This window comes from Scardinius erythrophthalmus, assembly GCF_964197995.2.
Source record: "Scardinius erythrophthalmus genome assembly, chromosome: 9".
Lineage (NCBI taxonomy): Eukaryota > Metazoa > Chordata > Actinopteri > Cypriniformes > Leuciscidae > Scardinius > Scardinius erythrophthalmus.
The window spans coordinates 21613818-21638287 of NC_138229.1; the positions used below are offsets into that span (position 1 = coordinate 21613818).

Below are 24470 nucleotides of genomic sequence, written 5' to 3' on the forward strand. Positions count from 1 at the left end.
CAACAACAACAATAATAATAATAATAATAATAATAATAATAAATGCTTCGTGCACAGCAAATAAGCATATTAGAATGATTTCTGAAGGATCATGTGACACTGAAGACTGGAGTAATGATGTTCTAAATTAAGCTTTTCCATTACAGGAATAAATTACATTTTAAAATATATCAAAATAGAAAGCAGTTATTTTAAATTGTAATAATATTTTATAATATTGCTATTTTTACCTTATTTTGATCATATAAATGTAGCCTTGCTGAGCACTAGAGACAGTGTACCTTCAGAAAACTTGAAATAGTGCATGAGTCATATGGGATATTTTACAGCGCTTTTTGCCATTTTTTGTGGCCCCTGGTCACCATTCACTCTCATTGTATAGAAAAGGGCAGCGTGAACATCTTTCTTCTCCTCCTCATCCTCTTATGTTCCAGAGAAGAAAGTAAGTCATACAGGTTTGGAACAACATGAGGGTCAGTAAATGATGGCAGAATTTTCATTTCTAGCTGAACTATCTCTTTAATAATTCAGGATGATGGAACATCTCCTTTAAAGGGGTCATGAACTGAGAAATCAAAATTTTCCGAAGCTTTTGACATAAGAGGTCATCATACTGAGATGAGGAAGAAAGAAGAGGAATACAAGATGGATTACAAATAGCATTACCTTCCAAAGGATCCTAATGCTAGGAATGTGGTTATTTTTTTCGCAATGTATGTGGTACATTTCACTGAGGATTCTTTGGTAAATCAGTCACAATTTCGGTGCAGACTTTGCAAACAGACTTTTACGAAATGGACTCGACAGTAATGCCACAACATGTAAGTAACAGTGCTATTTTTAATGCCTGATCTGTGAACAGTGATTTCTGATATGTAATGATTCATGTACAGTCAGATATCTTTTGTCTGTGTCAGTAAATCAAACCAGTGACTAAACAGTCAACTTCACATTATTTAAGCTGTTATTTAAACTGTGATTAAGGTATATAAATAAAGCAAACAAAAAACACTCCCTTTGCAATCGCTGGAGCTGTTAATCAATCAGTTTATTCCTTAAAAAGGAGCGTTCAAATCAGAGGGCTAAAATCAGGGTAGGAAAAATGCCTTTTATTTCTAAATTATGACATTTTTGATGTAACAATCATACTAACATTATGAGTGCGCCACAGGAAACATAATAACACAATAAAACAATGCAGTTCATGACCCCTTTAAATCTACCAGACTCATTAGGCCTGAAATCTTTCTCATCTGTAATAAAACTTTACAAACTTTAAAGGTGCAGTCTGTAAGAATGACAGCTAGTGGTCGAAATAGGCACTGCAGTCCAAATTCAAAATATCAGAGATCGTTGTTTCCCCGAGTATGTGAACTTAATATGTTTGCAGATATTAAGGAAACATGCTATGGTATTTTTATGCTTTAGTAGAGTAAAAAAAAGTTACATACAGCACCTTTAAGCTTAAATGTACCTTCAGTGAAGAATTAACAGAATTAGTCCTATATGTCTGATGCCTGGGAACAGATAACTTCCATACTAGTATGGGATAAACAGCAGTCTCACCTTCCACTGTAGGGTGAGCGTGCTCTTTGTGCGGTGGGATAGTTTAGGGGGCAGCGGGCAGTCTGGGGTACTGCTGTGGGTGGTGAAGGCCCCAACCTCAGAGCACAAACCCTTCACAGAATTGCACACAGCATTCACTCTGAGAAAGACAAGCACAAACACATTTAGAAGACATAGTTCATTTAAAGTGATCTATACTACATTTAAAGCAGGAACAGTGAGGGGGAAAATAACCTTTTTGTGTTATTCAAAGAAAAAACTTACAGTGAATTCGAGGTGTACATTTTAGCAGTAATCAAACACATGACCTTCTAGCACCAGCTGTGCCTTTTTCAATGTATTTTCTGATTGAGTGCACATTGCTTTTACAATTCTAGAAAATTGCTTTTTTTTAAAGATACGCTAAAAAAGTCTCAAAGCACTTTACTTCACCTCATTGCTTATTCCTGTGCTGGAAAAGGTGGGACAAAATTAATCTGGCCACACGTGCCATTTCCCAACAGGTCGCTCAGATTTTTAAAGAGCAAAAAAATAATCACTCTTAGGGGCAAATGGAACATTCAGGGTCACATCTGACTGCAGAGACAGACAGTCTCCCACTTTCCCTTAATCAGAACATATATTCAGATACTAGTCCCACTGCTACGAGGGTTCAAAGGTCAACCGAAAACTCAACTGACAATTTCAATGCATTTTAATGAGGATCCAGACAAACTGACCCCAAGCACTGGATTCTCCATTAACAAGAGCTCCCGGTGACAGAACAGACTAGCATTGCCTATCCCTGGCTGCAAATATTACAGCAGATGTGGGTTTGAAAGGTTCTTTGAGGACCAGTACATGCATCATATTTAAGCTTGACCTTTCCAACGCTGTGATGCACAGCACTTTCGGCTCAATTAATAACAGGTAACAGGCAGACCATTAGAGGGGACATTCAGGTAGAGCTGGGGTCATTAAACAAAAGTAGAAGTTAAAAATTATGACTTGTATTCCATTAACGTTAACTTCGATTACGTAAAAAAAGAAAACTGCAGATAACTGGATTTGATCATCAGAAATAGCATGAATTTCTGGGATAATGGACTCTAATAACAGTCATAGTTTAAACTACTCTAAGCACATGTTCTTGCACATGGCAAGAAATAAAGTTGAGAGCTGCACTTACCTTACGTGGTAGTCTGTTGCTGGTCTGAGATCTTTTAAATTGCATTCCAACTCCTCTCCACTGAAAACACACACACACACACACACACACACAATAGTTACTGACCTTAATGGATGCCAGCGACAGAGTTGTGCTTTTCAAAGTGCAAAACTGACTTTCATTAAGGATGCTGTTCAGATATTATTTAGCACAACTGCTCAATTGTTTAGGGTTTCCTGCAACCATTTTTCCTGCGGGTGCGACTATTTTGTGCAACTTCAAAATTGCCCCATTCTTTTAGATTATGTTCTGTCATTTTCTTTTAGTGTGTGGGAAACAATGGCAAACACTCAAAAGTGGCCTGGAACAGCGCTACCCAACTGTGAGGACAAATTGAATGGTGCTGCACAAACCAAATTTAAATGTAGCATGAGTATTTCATCCTACTTAAATATGAAACAATTCTATTACATAAACCTCTATGGGAACAGCAAATTATTTTAATATGAAAGTTGAAACCATAATAAAACATCTATGACATTATAAACAGCACTGGTGAAGAAAACAGGAAAAATACCATAAGATCTTTTAATGTTTTTGAAAGAAGTCTTTTATGCTCACCAAAGTTGTTAATTTAATCAAAAATACAGTAAAAGAGTTATATTGTAAAATGCTCTAACAATTCATAATAACCGTTTTTCTATTTTAATATATTTTTAAAGGTAATTTAATATTGTAATGGCATAGCTGAATTTTCAGTATCATTACTCCAGTCTTCAGGGTCATATGATCCTTCAGAAATCATATGTTGATTTGCTGCGCAAGAAACATTTCTAATTATTAGCAATGTTGAAAACAGTTGTGCTGCTTAATATTTTTGTGTAAACCTTGTCAAAAAAAAAATCAGTATTCTTTGATGAATAGAAAGATTATTTATTCAAAAATGTATTATTTGCATCCATTTTTTATGGTTTTGGTAACAATGTAAAAGTCTTTACTTTCACTTTTGATCAGTTTTATGCATCTTTACAGAATAAAAGTATTTAAAGTTTCTTTAAAAAAGAAGAATGAATCATACTGAACCCAAACTACTTTTGAACGATAATATAATATAATATAATATAATATAATATAATATAATATAATATAATATAATATAATATAATATAATATAATATAATATAATATAATATAATATAATATAATATAATTTCCACCAGCACCACTGCTCTCATATGTTAGTCTGGAGTAATGCTTTGAGACTCATGCTTCAAACAGATGATGACAGGGTGTGAGAGGTCTGATTATCTTTCCTGTCTGCACTCTGGATACTGAATCATACAAGTCCTGGTGAGAGAACAGGCTGCATCCAATAATTCTATCTGCTCGATGGATGATGTATTCATTTCTAACTTGCTCCCTTGTGGTGAACACTGTTAATTTATGAGAACATAAAGACTTCTCAAGGATTCTGAGCAGACTACACAGCTCCTCTGAGATGATATACTCCAGTCTATCTCACCTATAAATGACACGGTACTGGCCGTTACGACCTTTGTCTGTGAGAGTGACCTCGTAGCTGCAGGTAAAGGGGTGTCCGTTACTGTGCCTGTCTCTGTTCTGGAGGCCTGCTGGTGGAGCCCAAGTCAGTCGAGCTGTCCGGGCCTGGATATTAAGAACCTGTGAAGCAAACACAGAACAAAGACCATCTACTATAGAACTGGAAACAATATTATTAAGCATGTCAAGTGTCTTTGAATCTGTGGGTAGGTGATGCTCACAAGTAGATTTATTTATTTATTTTTAAACAGTGAACAAAGATAAAATGTGTAAATGTAAAGCAAGGTGTATATTTTAATTGTCATTACTGGTCATTATTTAATTATTTTTAAAGAAAAAGCTTGTCAATTATTCTGTCATCATTTATTCCTTTTCATATATTTGTATATATAATATTTTTACAAGTACAAATATTCGATTTTGTCTCTCGATTAATATGAGCATAATACTGCAGGACATGCCACTATCAAAAACGACTTCATGTCAACCACCACTGTAATTTTAAGACTATAATCAGCTTTCAAATGTGCTGCAAAGAGCTCCAGTAAAGCAGCCAAATGCGATTTAAGACAAACTTTGAAACTATTCATTTGCTAAACCTACCAGGATTATAGACTTGCAAATAAAAAAAGGAGCAATAAACAAAAGAAAAAACATGGCTAGGTAAGAAACGACTCACATGGACTTTAATGTGACAGTGTAATTAATGTTGTACAGACATAAAACAAAACAAACATTTCCTCAGCCTTTAACCACAGACTTCATTTAATCCGTAACACAAAAATTGCTCTTCCAAAAACCCAACCTGGGAACAAATGGCTAATATTAATTACCTTCCGTTTTTAGGCCTGCAATCTGAACCACTCTATAGCTCTGCAAAAACAACTATTTATATGTCAAACACAGAAATGAAGGTGTACACGTAAAGAGGCAGAGCGGCTATAACTCCTCCACTATAACAGGTCATTCAGTGTAACCCTGTGTATGAGGGTATAACGCTGACATGAATGAGCTGTAGATGTCTCGCTCTACCTTCAGTCAGGCAGAAGCAAATCTCTCAAACGCAATCTGTCCTGTGGCAAGAGTAACTGCAGGTGAAAGTATGTCTATGGTTGTTGCTCTCAGATGTGCACAACTAGGATTGCCACTGGCACTTCTGAAGCTACAGCAATATGTTCTCAACAAAACCGGCTGCCATCAGACCCGGCTTTCTCACAGAGATACTGAAAAGCTCAGAGACCTATACCGGTCAATAGTTTGGGGCTTGTACATGTTTTTAAATGCTTTTTAAAAATGTTTGCTCACCAAGGCTGCATTTATTTGACCAAAACAAATAAGAGCTAAATTACAAATTAAAATAACTTTTCTATTTTAAAATGTAATTTATTCCTCTGATGGCAAAGCTGAATATTCTCCAGTCTTCAGTGTCACGTGATCCTTCAGAGATCATTCTAATATACTGATTTGCTGCTCAAGAAACATGTCGTCTTTATCAATGCTGAAAACAGTTAATGCTTGATTTTTGTGGACATTTGATTCTTTGGTGAATAGAACAGCTTTTATTTAAAATAAGTGTTTTTGTAACATTATAATTGTCTTTACTGTCACTTTTGACCAATTTAAAGCATCCTTGTTAAATAAACTAAAAATCTTACTGACCCAAAAAAAGTGACTCAAAGTTCACGGTAAGGACATCAAACAGGAAGTGATGCTCTGTCTTGGCAAAACTTGAAATTTAGTGAAAAAAAGTAAAAAAAAGTGAAATTTAGTATATGACCCTAAAACATGCCCTTGGGGTAAAGTATGTTTAGGGTGCAGTGCCACCAACTGGTCAAAGTTGTACATTATGATTAAATCTGCTTTTTTTTTATAAAAACTGCCATCAATATCTTAGTGCTGCTGTATTTCTTTGGACCATGGGCTGCATCAACTATAACGAGAAGTTGGAGTGCATGAAGTGATAGAGAGCTTGTGATATTGAGAACACCATTTGCCACTAAACTTCAGCAATACAAAGGATTTGGCCCCAGTCTGTAGTATCCAGTGCGTTTCTACTCTGTGACACTCTCAATTTTAGGTTCATGAAGAAACTGAATAAGAAAGGAAGCTCCATTAGAGGATGTTGCAGAGATGAGAATGAGGGCAAATTTAAGTCATTTACTTCCAAACTCGCACATCCTTCCAGATTGCCTCATCTTGGGATCACATTGCACCACAGATGTTTTCCACACTACCTGCCTGCACCCATCAGGCTATATTCCCTCTGTACTCCTCCATGTTATATGTCAAATTTACTCCCATTCATGGAGCTACAGGTATATTTTGAAAGTATACACTATCGTTCAAAACTGTGGGGTCAGTACGATTTTTCAGTGTTTTTGAAAGAAGTCTCAAAAAGGCTGCATTCATTTGATCAAATAGTGTAAAAACAGTACTATTGGGAATGTTATTACAATTGAATAGTAACTTTTATATTTTAAAATGTAAATTATTCCTGTGGCGAAAAAGCTTTATTTTCATTGTCACATGATCCTTCAGAAATCATTCTAATATGCTGATTTCCTGCTCAAGAAACATTTCTTATTATTATCAATGTTGAAGACTGTTGTGCAATTTAATATGCTTTGTGGAAAGCATGATGTGTTTTCTACAGGATTTTTTAAATCAATACATTTTTTTAAAACAGCATTCATTTGTTTTAAATCGCAGTATTTTAACTGTAGCTTTTGATGATTTTTTTGCTGAATAAAAGTATTAATTTCTTTAAAAAAACAAAAACAATTTAGTGATCCCAAATGTTTGAATGGTAGTGTATATAGTGTAATTTTTATGTACTATAAACAGTGTATAGTCGGAGAGGCAAAGTAATGCAGAACGTACTACGACTACTCAATGTCAAATGTCAGTTTTGCTGTAATGTAATATACAGACAGACAATACTGTAGTTTTCAGACAGACAGATTCACGTTTGTTATTATTAAATATAATAATATAATAAAATATGATCTTTCAGTCAGCAGTGATTTTAACTTATTTACTGCTTTAATGCCACTGATTTTATGATAATGAGGGATTAATCTTACTCTGAGGGAGTAAATGAGACAGCTGTTCAAATGTCACACACACTAACAAATACATGCAAACTAAAACACAAATCAGAACAGATGATTGATGACTATGGGTTAGTTTCACTTATGGATTATCACTTTAAGTGACAGGGTGTCCTTAGATAGTTCTGAACTAAACAACAGCAAGAGCAGCAGGGTGAGTGAACAGATGGGGAAAGAACAGAGCAAACACTGGTCAGAAAACATTGTTTTGATGGAAATGTTTACCTAAGTCCTCAATTGCTTGACAGTGGAACATAAAAAAAAAAAGAAAATCTAAATGCTGCCCCTGTGTGTCTGCAATGGGAACAGTTTGTAATTGTAAACAAATGTGAAAAGATCTTGGTGACTTTTACTGAATGTCTCCTTATGACATATGCATTTAATTAATATGAATCAATGTCATGTCATGTTTTTATGCCTACTTGTATTTGCAGCCTGTACTTTCTGTTGGCCATTAAAGGACATCATGTTTATCTGATAAAATTAAAACCATTAGTATTTTTCACTTGTGAGGTTTTTAACTCATATTCCAGACTCACCTGTGGTTTTTCCATTCCCGAAAGAACATCCTGAACTCTCTTTGCTTCTGAATCATGATCTGCAGCTGGGAGAAAGAAGAAAAGACAGAAAAATAAAAGGGTGTTATTCTGATATGAATCAGCAGAGGTCAGGCTTAAGTCAGAAACGGAGCAGGAGAAAAACATCAAGTGTTAAAGGGTTAAGTTCACCCAAAAACAAAGAACATTGTATCATAATTTATTCACACTCATGTAGTTCCAAACCCAAATGACAACTTTTTTTTTCTTTTTTTTTTTTTTTACTTTTGGGTGAACTATTCCTGTAAACACTAATAATCTTTTCAGGTAATGGACTTCTCTGAAACAAAGAAAAACACATTTGAGGAGAAAACAGAATTATGTTTGAAAATAGATTATAAATTTGAGGAGAAACAGAAGGTGTTTTTCACCTTCTATCAATACTTTTGCACAACAAGGAATTGAAAAATATATATTTCATATCCGCAGACCCCACTGAAAGAGCGCTGGCACAGCGGATACGTGATCTGTCGGAAGCTTGCATTTCTACGTCTGTCTACTGAACCACATCCATAACTCGTATGCAACTCCCATGCCAATTTGAAATCTGCACGTGGAAAAAATGCTCAATTACCTCATGTTCCCAAAGCCAGATTAGCTCACTTAATCTACCAGATCATTAGCGACAGACAGTCTGACAGAATACCTTTAAATCTTTATTGGCCTGTGGATACACACACATATACCCACAACTGCTCACTAACCCCTAATTTATCATTTCCACTGAACACCCAAACAGAAAGAATCCACATGAGCAGATTCTTCTCTTCTAGGGAGTAACCTTTTGCTCGATTTCACTCGCTGGATGTTAGTGTTGTAAATCAGTTTTTGTGCGTGTGGCCTCCCCTTGGTATAATGTATAATGTATGTATAATATATATGTATTTGTACAGTATATATATATATATATATATATATATATATATATATATATGTGTGTGTATATGTATATGTATGTATGTATGTATGTATGTATGTATGTATGTGTGTATGTATGTGTGTATGTATGTATGTGTGTGTGTGTGTGTGTGTGTGTGTGTGTGTGTGTGTGTGTGTGTGTGTGTGTGTGTGTGTGTATATATATATATATATATATATATATATAATTTTTTTTTTTTTTTTTTACTCAAACCAAAAATTATTCATATACAAGATATAATTTTTTACTAATGGGTGCAGGACACCATAGTTCACTTCTGTAAGTGAGGATAGCAAAATAAAAAGTTGAAGTTAACTGTGACATTACACCCAAAAATTCTTCATACAGTGGACTAATAGTGTTTTTTCTTTAATTGCTATGCAACCTTTTTACATTACAGACTGAACAAAATTAAGCATTACTTGGTAATTGGTTGACCTAAATTTGTATTATCTAATTGTATACTTAAATTTAACAGCTGACAGCTATTCAACCTAATTCATTTGTGAGAAAGTCTAACAGAAGGATGGCCAAACCAGTGAAATATCAACTGATTTGATAACTCTGAGTTCTTGTCATATTCTATTACCATTAAATACATTTTGGTTTGACTGTATACCCACACACACTGATAAAACATTATGACAATCATAATTAATATGAAGACAAAAAACACATGCATAGTAAGTATCAGAAAATTGATACTTACTGTCTTCATTAATTATGATAGTACACAGAATAATGGCAATAATTTGTCCAGTCATAGAACCAATAAGATAAAATTTCCTATTTACAGTCAGAAACATTAACCTGAAGCTGAAAAAACATGTTATTTGTTATCCAACCTAATCCACAACATGTGTATGATTAATGTGTGTATTTATTACTAGAGTAAAGAGCAAACTGGGAGTTCACAGCATCTCTGGGCCTTCATGAGTCATGGTAACAGTGATGTCATACACAATCACCTTAACATGACCCCAGGAGGTAGGCACAGGAAGTGCAGGCTTGCCTTAGAGACGGAAACCTTACTAATGCTGTGTTGTGTGTGTGTAAGTGTGTGTGACAAATTGAGTTATTACTGAAAAGTGATGAGTAATTGTGCAGACATATAAGGTGGTCTTGCTCTAGGCATAAATAGAGCGCTCATTTAAACCCACCCTAACACGAAAGATGGAGTCATCATTGTAGAGACACAGTCTATATACTGTAGCAAGATTGGTGTTTTGTAACTTTTAGAGCCTGTTTACACCTGGTCACTTCATGCGTTTTCTCTGATCAGATAGCCATCCAATTGTGAAAAGACCAGGTGCAAATGCCCTCCAAAATGTTTCGAGAAAGATTTAAATCTGATCACTCAAACCACTTCAGGATGAAACTGGACAAGTGTAAATGCATCTGGTTGTTGAAACGACATGTAAATTAGACTCCTCCCAAAATATACATATAAGTGTAAAAAAATAAACGTGTAAGAGTGTTTTGTAGGCTTTATGACATAGGGTGGGAATTGAAGATCAAATCTATATTTGTTTTGCGGAAACATGTTTATGTGGCCACGTATAAATGGAACAGGATTAACAAATCAGATAACTATCTGATCAGTAAAAACACATGAAGTGACCAGGTATAAACAGGCCCTTAGTGCATACGTGTCAACTTTGAGATAATCAATATGCTAAAAGTTGACAAAATTAAGTTTCTTTGAAGATTTATCCCACACTACACAGATTTTTTTTGACCAATCTAATGTCTCCTGAGTGAGGATGTTGCTCCCCCGATACAACCAGCAAGTAGCAGCACATGGTACATGGCTGTAACACAACTAATGCCCATTTATAAAAAAAGAAAAGAAAAAAGGAATAAATCTATTTAAAAATAGACGAGAATGTCGATGTGTCCTAATGAAACTTCCTATTTCACAAGGGAATACATCAAGACTGGCCTCATATAGCAGTTTCATGGGGTCTAAGTCATCTCTGCTGACTCAAACTAGCCATCAAGTCCACTTCCAGTGTGTTCATCCTCTCCTCTCCTTCCGCTTCCACACTCTGTGGAACCTCTCTATATTGCTGCTTCCAAGCACAACACTTGACTTTCCAAAGCTTCACGTCCGTTTCTCACGCATGTCGTTTCCATAGGGAGCGGACGGTTGAGGCTAACTGCTCACTCTCTGTCTCGCCCTCCTGCCACGTTCTGAATAACCGCTGTTTCACTATATATAAATGAAAATAAATAGAGGAAGTGAAGATGATAGAAGAGGAGGGAAAAAACAAACACCTCTCATTTTAAAAGTAGAGCTGAATTATATTCTGCATCATGCTAAAGAAGTTAATTTCCTTCTTTATTTCTTGTGTCTTCTCTGGATATCTGGGGTGGAGAGGAGTTTCTGCCTTCAATTATCGGCCAAGGTCAAAGACGGGAGAACGGAAAAGGGGGGGGATAAGGAATGTGAAAAAAGGGACTGAGCTGAAGTGAATATAACCGGCAACATAGAAGTGACAGAATGAGATGAAAGAGAATGTGATAAAGGGGAAAGAGAAACATTTGATCAAACCCTAACTATAAGTTGTAAACTTTGGTGTGTAGCGCCTGCTTGCTATGAAGAGTTGCAATATTCAGGCGTGCTATAATCAGCTTTTCAACTGTCGGACCAGCTAACCAGACATCTTGAACTTTTACTAAGTAACAAACAACCATAATACCCTAGCAACCAAATAGAAATCTGAACACCTTACCAACTGTATAGCATCACCTAGGAACTGCATACATAGTTAATAAGCTGAAGGTCAAAGGTTTTAAAGGCAACGCTCTGAGTCATGAGAGAGCTCACACTTGACCCTACAACACTCTTTAAATCAATACGAAAATCTTTCTCTGGACTTCAGAAAGCATTTAAAAAAAAAAGTTGATAGTGGTCTAGAGCTGCAGTGTGAGTGGAGTGTTTGGGTGTTTAGCTCTTTGTGAATGAGTGTGCATGTGTATATAAAGAGGTGCTAGGTAAACATCCAAAACTGAATTTGCAGACTATTGGGGAAAAAATGTCTCCAAGAACACCCACAGAGCAGCAGACGCCAAACGGTCAGGCCAGTAACTACACCCACATGTCTGCGCGTGCGTTTGTGAATGTGTGCGAGTGCTGGAGCACTGTGGAGCCGCTACAGGCACTAAAAACAGGCGCACATCCTCTAGTTAGCATCCTGAATTTGGGCTAAAGATAGAGAAACTAGACTGCAACTATCAGGAGGCCTGATCATTCAGACATAAACAAGTTTCACAGTCCTAAATTCTGTTAGTGAGGTCGATTTGTTTGTTTGCTTTTAGGTTAAAACCTCCTGGAATTTTTCCAGGATTTTTCATGCACTTCATCCAGAAAATAAAGAGTTCTTTTGTGGAGAGGCACGTACAATCTGCTAATTACTCCCCCCTGGTGGAGTGAGACGAAACAGCACATTCTTGATTAGTTACGGTTGTTAAACACACGCAGCCTACAGGGCCAGAGAGGTTCTGTGAGTCCATACAAAAATGTGCAAAGTGACAGAGCAATGCTAAGTCAACCAGAAACATCAGGAAAGACAAACTGAGGTTGTGGCTATACTAACAGATAGTCAAGATGACTAAAGCTAGGAAATCAAACTTGGCATGTTCTTTTTAAGCACTTTGTAATACACACTTCATTATATTAAAACAGATATTGCTTTAAGGCACAACAGGAAAGAGTATATTGCCAGGTGATCAAATAAAACAAAGAAAAAAATGTCACTAATGACCGGTTGTGAGGGAGGAGGGAGTGTGGGAGGAAGAGTGAGAAAGAGTTGCAGGCTCCCAATCGTTCTCATCTCCGCATAGCACACATTCCATCTGCTCAACAGCTGGCTGTCTAATCCCTCTCTCACACAAACCTGTGCCTCCCTGAGAACCACTGCAACAGTGCACTCGCTCTCACACCCTCACAGACACAGCACAGCTGACACAGCCACTCGCGCTCAAGAGACATAAACATGAACAGACATTCTATCTATCTATCCATCCATCCATAATCTATCACAGATAGATCTATCTAATCTATCTATCTATAGACAGCAGCGTACCTATCTGCGTGCCTGTCTGTCTATCTGTGCACACGTCTAAATAGTCTGTCAGTCAATCTGCATTCCTGTCTGTCTAGAGATCAACAGTGCCGTACAAGTCCTGAAAAGTGAAGCCAAAACATTTAGATCGCCCCCAGGTGGCTGGATGCAGTATAGCTCATAAACCCCACCTTCTCATGTAATCAAATGAGACATGAGACAAACTAAACAATCAAATTACACTTCAAATAATTTCTGTCATTTTAGGTATTTTTTTTATCACGCTGATGTAAATTCAAGAGTTTGTTTTTTAAATAAGTTTGGGTTTAGTTATTTGATGCGGTAAAAATGGGGGTTTTGACGTCATGACTGAGTGAGGGCGGGACCTTGATATCACGGCTCCACTTCATGCTCACTACCGCGCAGACTCAGCCTTCGAGTTCCCTACCGCGCAGACTCAGCCTTCGAGTTCCCTACCGCGCAGTCTCGGGCTCCAAGAAGTCAGCGCAATATTTGGACATTGGTGGCTTCACTTTTCTACAATGGTAGAGAGTGAAGGTGTTTCGTCAATCTTTTTTGACAGTCTATGGTCTAGAATCTAGACAGTCAATCTTCGTCTGTCAGTCTAAGTATACCTATCTGTTTTTGATAGTCTATCAGTCATTTTATCTACAGTATTTGCATTTCAGTCTGTCAAAACTATACTGTGGAAGTAAAACATTGATTACATATTTTAAACATCAGCAGTACACTGGCCTCTTCCACTATACATCATTTAGCAGACTAAACTGTTCAGCCTACCTTGGAGAGGTTGAAATGAAGACAAGACAGCTCAAGACGTTAGCATTGCCCATACCTCCTTTTTGATTTTCTACAAAAAGCGTACTGTATATATGTGTGTAAACGTCTGATAAACTATTGTTTGCTTTCATTTTAGCCCCATCAGCAGAATGGATGCTTGTTTTTCAACAACTGCCAAGCTGGCATCAGTCTTTTGCCTTTAGTGTGCTAGCTCCATGTCTCTAGCTATCTCCAGAGGGACTCTCAGTGGCACTCGCTCACAGCAGAGATGCATGGCCTCCCTACTGCCAAGGGACACAAGGATATACGCCAGCGCTTCCTGGAAGGGAACTGGAAAGAATGGAGAAAGTTGGCAGAGGCTAGATAGTAGGGATAGAGGGAAAAGGAGGGAGGCGGAGGGAACGAGACTGCTGAGAGCTGCAGAGCGACTGAACCGGAGTGACCTGCTCTGGATGCCCAGTGCCACAATCTCCACAGAGATTTTTGCGTTTACTTTGTGCCTCCTTACTGAATGTGAATAAGAAGTATATGGAGCTGGGGAAAAAGAAAAAAGAATACTAAATCTCATAATTTACATTACTCCAGCTTTTTATTTAGTCAGTAATTTGCACATTTTATATTACATCTTAATGTCTCCAATGCGTTTGCTCTTTTATTTATTTATTTTTTAATTTTCATCATGTGTAACAGGGCTCAACAATAAGGATGACTCACTGACTTTGGTTTGGACCATGTGAGTTTTGGGTTAGTTGTCAAACTTGCCCATTTGAGTCACTGTTGCTTTGTCCCTGAATATTTTATGTGTTGATCTTGTATATTCATTTGAAAAAAAAAAAAAAAATTCTGTGTGTGTACATAATGGATTAATGATAAGTTTATTTGATTTGACTGGTACAGTACAACTCCAGCTATCTCGGAGGTGTCTTAACAGGCACATTTATCAAAAGACACCACTAATAATCCTGTCACAGACATACACTTCCATTGAAACAGACAGAGTTTGTGCATTGTGTTACTGTAAGAGCTGTAAGAAGTACTTCCCAGAAAAACACACACATGTTGATTTTGGCCCAGTTCTCAGTGTCTTCTATGGCAACTTCTTGAAAAGCAACCTACCCAGACCCTAAGAATCTCTTGATAGGTGAGAGTTCTAGCATGCCAACAGTAAATGACAGAATAAGCACCGGCAGATAATAGAAAGGTCATGTTTAATTAGTTGAAGAGCTGGCATCCGGTTACTAGGTCTTGGCAGCCCTCGACCTTCTCATCTTATTCAGTTTCCCCAAGTTGCGTCACCCCTCATTGCTCAATCACATGCTGTTACCGAAGCGACCTTGGGGCATAACCTTTCTCAGTGTTGTGAAACAGTGAATGTGGGAAACTGTTACCATTGTGGCAAAGACACAAAGCCAAGATTAACTAACATCTGTTGCTTCTGGTCGATAATGACGGAGTAAAAGCATGTGGCTGGAGGAAATGCATAGTGCCAAAGAGGATCAGAAGTGAACATCTGTTTCTGCTTGAGTCCATGCAAACACACAAGGAGAACTGGAGATAGAGAGGAGTTAAGGTTGAAGTGCTGCAAGCCTGAGACTATGAGAAGGTTAATCTAGTGGCCAGTATTCCTCTGCACACAGGCTTAGCCCCAGCCTAATCTAGGTAATGAAGGTGGAGTGCTAAAAAGCGCAAATATCCTTGCAGCTTAGGAACTAAGGAGCTGAAGGGCCCCGGGATGTGGCTTCCTGCCTTATGTAATCGAGCTTCATGAGCGGAGGTGAGTGTGTTTGTGCCCATGGGGTGATCTGAGCAAAGACCATCCAGGCGAGGTGCTGAGAGAGAACAAGTCGAGTTGTTTTCACAGCTCCAGTCATGTCTGGTAGCCAGGCCTGGATCTTCAAGCTGCTATGCCAACAACGTATTTTCGACAGCTGGAATGTCTGCCCTTTTGTTGTCCGTCTCTCTCACATTCCCTCCATTTCTCTTTTTTGTTCTTCTTTAGTCTTGAGAGTTTGATCATATTATTGCAGCTTGCTCTCAAAAAGAAAAAAAAATTCTTAACCTGATCTCCGGCGTGATCTAGGGAGCCAAGTAGTCTGCATATGTGGTCATGATGATTTATGCCTAAGAGCAAGGCTGCAGTGAGGCCCAGATGGCCGTAGCCCTCAGTAAGTGACGTGAGCTAGAAGCCTCAAGTTTGTTTTCTATACTTCATCAACCATTCAGTCGACTCCACAGGGCTGCGGTATCTTGAGACTTGACTCCAGCGCCTTGCTTCTGGTGATCTCCACAAAACTCATCTGCTTGGCCTATGCTGAGTGCATTAACGTGCAGTATTTTATTATGCTTGATAACTCAACAATGTTATGTAAGGTCTTTTGCATGCTTTAAAGGGATAGTTCACCCAAAAATAAGAAGTTGAGCATAATTTTCCAAAAAAAGAAAACAATACATTTAGTCCTGGTTCACTTAATGTTCACACTGTCATTTTTAACACTGAACCTAGAGGTACAAAACAAGCGTTTTTTATGACGTATATTTTGCGACTGAACTTTTCGAACATCCAAAACAATGCTGTGTGCTGGGCTAAATGTGCTCCCTGTATGCGAGTACTGTACATGATGGTACATGATGGAGCTGACAAATTGTTAAGACTTTATAAAATGTGTAAAGGATTTTTAGGGTTGCATCTTGTAACATCATGTCGCGTTTTTGGTTTGTTTACATGTCTTTGGTCCGTGTTGCATTCATGTATCATTCGAACCGCACCAGAGCTCGTTTGGAAGCGAACAAAGACCCATCTTTTCAGGTCTCGGTCTGCTTGTTTGGTGCACACCAGGGTTCGGATGGCAGAGTTTACACTTATTCAAATGAACCTCACTAACAGAGCACTCACACCAAGGTTCCTTTTAATTGAACCAAACATGCCAAACAAGTATGAACACACCCTAAATGATAATTTCTGGGTGAACTTTATTGGATCATGAACAGTTCCTGATCAAAATTTTTTGCTCATTGTCCCAATTTCCTTTACTCCCTAATTTTAATATTGACGTCAAAACTGTATAAAAACCAGATAATTGTAAAATCTCATGTTTTCTTCAGTTTTTCAATATGCAAGACAAAATAACCATCACAAAATAATCATCTAACTATCATGATGTATGAAGTAAGACAGCAGCCACAGTTATTGAGTAACAGCCTCAAGGTCTTATCTGCTGGGAATTCTGCCAGTCAGCCTTCGCCTTTGATTCTGAAGATACTCTAAGTGTGAGTAACAGATACACCATATGGATGTATAAGCACTTCCTTAGCTTGTTAACTGCGAAGGTCTATCGTGAGCTGATCAAAGGATGGGCGGCTTGCAGCAGACAAATGACATTTCCATGATGTCAGTGCGCAATGAGTCAAGTCTTACAACACCTGCATATAATGCTAAATGTTCTGCCTTTAGCATAATACACACACAGACAAATCATTGAATATGAAATTTTTTTTTTTTGAGGGCCAAAACTGCCTTTTTGGCAGATCAAATAAATGAATGGGGTCATTCCTTTTGCCCCACTTGTCAGCACTTGCAAATGTCCATGCATTGACGAAACACCTGGGATCAGAGGCACATACATAATTTAAAGCTAAAACTTCAAGGACACTAAAGGCTGAAAACAAAAAAGAAAAAATTGGCAGAAGACAGTGCAGAAAAAAAGCAACGACCTTCTGGAGTGCAGGCATGTGTTTAAATAATTTAAAACGGTTATGAATGTATGCTCTGAAAAATGTTTATATTGAGAAAATGTTCTTGAGAGTTGAAAAACAGCATGTGAACACATCTTAAATGGAGCTCTTCTGCAATCGGCACTGCAGGGGGCCTGATAAGGCACATGTGGAATTGGTGAGGATCGGTGGCCATGCTCAAAGGACCCCTTCATTGGTAGAATGTGATTCCACAGGTATGTGGGCTGCCTTTCAGCAGAGGCCCAACCTGAGATACAAGAGCCACATTGTGGGTGCTGGAAAAATGATAGCACCTTGGCGATTCCCAGCTATGCAGTTTCTGCGGCATGACGACCCCCTTTACCTCTATTGATGCACTTATCTCTTTTTTTTTTTTAGAGGAGAGAGAAAAAGTTTGTGGACACACTGAGGGAAACATGCATTACAGATGTCTAATGGAAGCCGTGAAACATCAGAGGCTAAATATTCTAGCCATGTACAAGATGATTTAATGTAACCACAATAACATCTATAATGTCTTGTGTAAACGTTACTGAGAATTTTTGGCACAAAGCACAACGTATCCATCTCCCTCTGCTCCGACTCTTAAAATTCCATGTAACTTATTTGCTTTGCATTATGAAAGAACAAGAGTTTACATGGATGCATTTTTTATTAAATTAATAATATTAAAATAACATTTGTTAGTTTAAATTATATATATATATATATTTTTTTTTTTTTTTGTTTGTTTTTTTTTTTTTACTGTATACACAAAAGTTTGGGGTCAGCTAAATATTTTATCAACAATACAGTAAAAACAGTAATACTGTGAAATATTCAAAATAACTGTTTTATATTTAAATATATTTTAAAATGCAATTTACTCTTGAGATGGCAAAGCTGAATATTCAGCCGCCATTACTTCAGTCTTCATTGTCACATAATCCTTCAGAAATTATTCTAATATGCTGATTTGGTGCTCAGGAAACATTTCTTATTATCAATGTTGAAAAAAGTTGTGCTGCTTAATATTTTCATGGAAACTGTTGCATTCATTTTTTTTTTAGGATTTTTTATTCTTTGATGAATAGAAAGTTCAAAAGGACTTTATAAATGTCTTTACTGTCAATTTCAATACATTTTTCAATTACAAACAAAGAAATATTACTGATCGCAAATTTTCGAATGGTGCTTTACATAAAAATATTATTTCCAAAAAAGTGAAGACATGAACTTACAAATAGACCTGTTGACTAGACTACTGCAAAGTCCTTACCTTGTAAGTCTGGCTCGCTGGATCTGGGGCTACTCCGAGCTCCACGGGTTGTTTTTTTAGCTCCGGGACTGCTTCCCCCTCCTCCACCACCCCCAAGATTTCCGTGGACCTTGCCGTAGCCATTGTACATGTTGTTGCAGCCCACATTGCTCTTATAGATGGAGGGAGGGCTGTTGAGACGATTCTGACGCTCCAGTCTGTCCTTTATCTTCTTTGGTGGCGGTTTGTATGGCTCATCCCGCCCAAGGTAGTTCATCCCGTACACAGGAATTATCTCTGCGCCAACAAAACAATCATTCAACCATGAAACTGCCATATAATTTAGTAATAGGTTTAGGAATAGAACGCAATTATGGTGCGTTCCATTTGTCCTCGGAAGTGGGAAATTCCTAGTCCCCAGTAAGAACTTTTAACTGGAATGCCCTTCAAGTCAGAGCTGTAAATGGGAAACTCAACAACACTGACTTCAGAATACAATATGGCTTCTCAGCATATCAACAGTAGTAATATATTGTTTGTCTGTGTCTCAAACTCAGTGGTGCACACAGTATTATGCAACCTCTATTTGTGGGCATGATACTTCAGCTTTATCTGTGCAAAATACCACTTTTTTATGCGTTTTTATTTGGAAAAAGCAAGCACAACAAAGGTTTGCATCCATCTTAGATTTCTGATCTTTGTACCGGATTGTGGTCAACTCAGGTGTGACATCATTCTCAGCTCCGACATACCTCTTCCAAAGTAAATGGAATGCAGCATTACACTTACAAATACACTGACAAGTTACAGAGCCCCTAAGGGGATATGGTGATGGGGAAAAATATGAGATTGGAGGAAAATTATATTTCAAAGAATTTGTCTTCTCTAGCTAAAGTATTGTGTTCCCCAAAAAAACGTACAAAAAAGCAGTGAAACATCATTTCCATGACAAAAGTTTTGCAAGCGAACACAAAGTTTGTCGGTGGAGTGCAAAGGTTTTGCGTGAGAGTGGAAAACTTTTGTGAGAAAACGCAAAGCACTGAAATATAATTTCCATCCCATTTTATTCTTTTTACAGTCACATGTTTCTTTAAGGCAGGGGTTCTCAACTCAGCTCCAACCCTAATCAAACACTTGAAAAAGCTAATCAAGGTCTTCAAGATTACTAAAAGGTTATAGGCAGATCAGGGTTGGAGCTGATCTCTACAGGAAAGTGGACCTAGAGGGCCAGAGTTGAGAACCACTGCTTTAGGGGCTTCATAAGGTAATACACACAGCATTATTTTTTAGCGCAATTTTCCACCGGACAAAATTGCGCTTGTTAACTCATGATTTCTGTTCTGTCTGTGCGCACCAATCTTGCACTTCTATCTACTCCTCAACCAGACCACCTAGAGACTTCGGGTTTTCGGCATTATGTTAAGGAAGGTCTAATCTCCGGCAACGCACAAAAAAAATCCAGGAAAAGATTTACTATCTCTTAGTGTTGTGATCCCATGACATGAGAAAATTGCGCTAAAACATTCACTGAGTTTTTATTACTTGTTTTTAGTGTTTGTCAAAAGCTTATCAGTTTTGGCAGTGGAACTGAAACATCATGATATTTCACTTGGTATTGTGACAATACTAGAATAAGAGGAGAGTAAGCTGTGATCATATGCACTCCTACCTTCATTGTACATAGGCGGGATATGATGATGGTAGTACTGGTGGGGGGAAATGTCCCCAGGGCTGACGGGTGGGTAGAAGGCCGTGTGTGAGTTGGGAATAAAGGGTGGTGGGGCCATGTATGGAGGTAAGTGATGAGTTGGAGAGATGGCTGGAGAATAGCTGGGAGGATAGCATTCTGGAGACTGAGGAGTGACTACCACTCTCCGGACCCCTGTGTTGTCCTCCAGCACCTTTAGTGAGAAACAAACAAGATTTTTTTTTTTTTTTTTTTTTTTTTTATGAATTTCCCAGAGCTGAAAATGAGGTTTTTAAAATTCCCTGACATTTCCAACTTTTCCAGGACTGTGGTAAATTTAAAATATCATGCAATATCATGAAAAATTAATTACTAAGTGTTAAGGAAAATACTGCATTATATTGTGAAATCCTCTTCAATACTTGAACTCTACTCCTTCTGTCTGACCTGCTGACCCTGAGAGTGTGTTTACGTGTGTGTGTGTGTGTGTGTATATGACAGCCTGTTTGAAAGGCCTATCAATAAGCAGACAGCAATGTCAAGAGTGATCAGCGAAGCTTAGATCAAGTTCAGGCTTGCTGTGCATTCAGATGTTGTGCACACGGTGAGAGACATTGTTTCATTATGCATGTCTATTAGAGACATCAGACTGACTGTGTATGAGGAATGTGAGCTGAGAGTGGGTCAGTGTTATTTTACAAAGGTCCTCATTAACATGGTAGTTCTTACAAAACAACTGTCCAGCCCCACTGCAGTAGGCAACTAGAAACAAAATGATGGAGACAATATGGAGGAGAATGCAATGACACTGCCAGATACAACAAGGTCATGGGTGACAATATGAGTGCTGAATATCAGAGGTTGTTATGATTTCATATTGCTCAACAGAGGTGTTCTCAGCTGGCCCTCAAGTTTGGAGAGCTGTACTGTACAATAAAAATGAATTAGTCTGAAAAAGAAAAGCTGTGATTAAATGTCTGTCTAGTTTCTGGTCTCCTTTCGGTAGATGCCCACAGCTCTGACAGCGCTTCCCGCTCCTAGTTGGCACTGGGCTAAAATAAACACAGATACAATGACCTTTGGACAATTAGCAGATTCCTTCAACTGCCACAGGAGGGGTGAAGAGTCAGATCCATTTAAACTTAGAGGGCATGATTTTTAAGTGGGTTTTAAGTTAGAAAAAAGATCCAAACTGACAATTCTTATTTTTTTATGGAATATTGCAATATTTATTATAAATGATTTATCCGTGCATATCTTTTTTTTTCAAGTGCCCTCGTAATAGTTAATCAAAATATCTTCCCCTCCCTCTTGCAGCAACATCTCTTCTCTTTTCTGATGAAGTGTTTACTGTAACGTTTGTCCCTTTGGTCTTGTCTTATCTCACCTAGCTGACTAAGTGAGCCAGGTGAAAACAGGTGCATGACTACTTCGTTTTCGTACTCAGAGTGCAGAGTACAGAAAAATTAGGAAACCCACTATAAGTAAACAGAAGCCTAATCTTTTTGTGTTCTAATCTGTCTTTCTTGTAAACAGCATCACCAGATAACAACCTTTACTCATCATTGTTTACAGGGTCAGGTGAGGAATATCTCCTCCACTTTGCTTGACTATCCATGACATTTCAACATGTATTTACTCTCTGCTTGGCGCTCCATGACATTCTAGCTGGCATATCCATCTTTTACATTAGCGCCATGAGCAATTACCATTGTGCCCTTGAGGAATAATCTCCTTGTAATAAGCGCATCAATAGAAACATTGCGTGAAAGTCACGAAAACAAGACCCAGTACAACCCATTTTTGATTCTTCTTAACATAGAGGTTAAGAACAACAGGTCTAATTAAATAATCTTGTGAATAAGGAAATCAACTTTTCTTAAATCGCAATCTATTCAAAGCAAATATTCTTAATAGTCCTTTCTAACACCAGCATAGAGTCAGAAATGGCGTTTGTCAGCTTATGGATAGATGTTGAGGTGAGGTCTGTTGAACTATAAATGAAGACGTAATGTAACCACTAGGCTTCAGGCCCAGAGCCGTTGTCGTGCTGATTGTATCTCTCCAACTGCTACTGGTCAGGGGTCTGCTTTCATGTCTGGCCGATCATGAGCGAGATAAGAATTGCGGTTTGGAGAGCTCATTCCAGATCAGCACTCGCTACATATTGATTACTCCTCTCATCTGCCAGAGTTTGGAACGATGACAGATTCTTGTATAATGTCTAATGGATCATAATAGAGAAGTAAGAGCCCTGGAAAGACCACAGGTCTCATTTACAGAGGTAAGAGGATGGGAGGTGGTCGGTCCAGTCCGCATTACAGTCGTTTTTTTTTTTTTTCCCAAAGTATGGAAGCTGTCCCACAAGCACACTTGCAAGCACATGCTCAAGTAACAACTAATTTATAATGTGTAGTGTCATTTAAATGAAGTGAAAAAAGTATAGACATGTGGCATGTTGTTCCTGGCTTCCATTGTGAGTCTATTATGGTTCTCTTTATTCCTTCTTTTTAGATACTGAGGGAATAGTAAAAATAATAAAATAATTTTTTTCCCTTTCCAAAGACATATTTATTAATGATATTATCTTGAAATGTTGCACTCACCTGGGAGATGTAGCCAGGAGGCACATGAATGGGTGGGATGGATCCATTGGGTGACATCATCGGAACCTCTGCAGGCCCTGTGCACATAGAAACAAATGGTCAAATATTCAAATTCACCTCAGTTTGTTATAAAGTATGCTAAACATTTCTATTTTACGAACACTTGAGGAACAAAAGGGCAAAACAAAGGACCAGAATGAGTGTAAATAAGAAATGCACAACTTGATAAGTTGACATGGTTAGCTAAATTAATCTGTGAATAACTGTTGCCTTGGTCAGCTATGTTGCTTTTGGTTAAAACAAAGTAGAAATATTTATAAGTTTGGAATCTGATCAGCAGGCCCAGACTTCCTCAGAAAACAGATTTCCACAGAATTGAAATGCAAGTTATTCATTAAATTCCTGTGAATTCTGGCCATTGCGTGTTCAGTTATAAAATATTTTGGCTGAGCAGATCTATGCTTTTAGAGTGCAGCATTCTTAATTCCATTTAACGCTTTCTACCATGTTTAAATCCAAAAATTTGCAGATTCTGACTGGGCCTGCTGATGAGCACCCAACTATGCACTGCTGAAAATGATTATAAATATAGATATCATTCCATCCTCATTGGCAATCAACCTAACTACTACTGTAGATACCAACCAGCAAGGGATAGAACATACAAACAAACAGCAAACATGCCAATAAAGGCCACCCCACTTGGCATGGCACAGAGGGCTGTGGGTAATGGAACTAGAGCAGTTCAGACAGAGCATTGTGGAGGACTGGAAAGGACTCAAGCAACATGGAAACTGTACCGTTGCTCTGAGTGCCTCTCATCAGGCCTGATTTACTGCACACTCATTCTCCAGATCCCTTGCTCACTTTGATTGTATGACTGATGGGATCACCGTTCATGTCAAGTCACCCACCTGTCTTTATACTTGCAACAAACTCAAGCTCAACTGTGAGACTTTACTCTAAATAAACATTCACTTTATTTGCTCAGAAACATTAACTAGGTTGATTTGTTTACACCCTAAAGGTGTTAAGATTGATAGAGAAGAAATGGATGGGGAAATGTATCATTTTAACAGCATAATGGAATTATACAAATTATGTTTCCAAGTATACTGTACAAAGTCAGCAGTTTGAACTTAAAATTCTAGAATAAAAGCATCCACTATTTAGTCTAAAGTAAACTAGACACAAATCCCCATTAGCCATTTTTAGATTCACTGGAACAAATATATTCAAATCCAAGGCAAATCCAAATTGTGTTGTTGACTTTTCCACTGCGGTCTCTCTCTCTGCTCACAGTAGCGGAGGTCTGGCAAAATCTGGTAAAGACATCGTCCCCCCCTCTGAGACAGCAGCAGTCAACTCTGCAATGCTTTGGCCAGTATAAATCACGGGATAGACTGTAATGAATTCTACAGTTCATTCTTCATTAGCTGCCA

General features: G+C 37.9%; 1 protein-coding gene across 4 annotated transcripts in view; it reads right to left on the minus strand.

Moving 5' to 3' along the window:
• Positions 1–24470, minus strand: part of fndc3ba (fibronectin type III domain containing 3Ba) — a 133790-nt gene that overhangs the window by 22873 nt on the left and 86447 nt on the right. For all 4 annotated transcript variants that reach the window (XM_081374927.1, XM_081374928.1, XM_081374929.1 and 1 more), the window contains 7 exons: positions 23029–23105; positions 20405–20636; positions 18757–19032; positions 7923–7987; positions 4236–4393; positions 2735–2794; positions 1567–1705 (listed from right to left, as the gene is read on the minus strand). In XM_081374927.1, the coding sequence (XP_081231053.1) occupies positions 1567–1705; positions 2735–2794; positions 4236–4393; positions 7923–7987; positions 18757–19032; positions 20405–20636; positions 23029–23105 (1007 nt within the window). The remainder of the gene's footprint in view (positions 1–1566; positions 1706–2734; positions 2795–4235; positions 4394–7922; positions 7988–18756; positions 19033–20404; positions 20637–23028; positions 23106–24470) is intronic.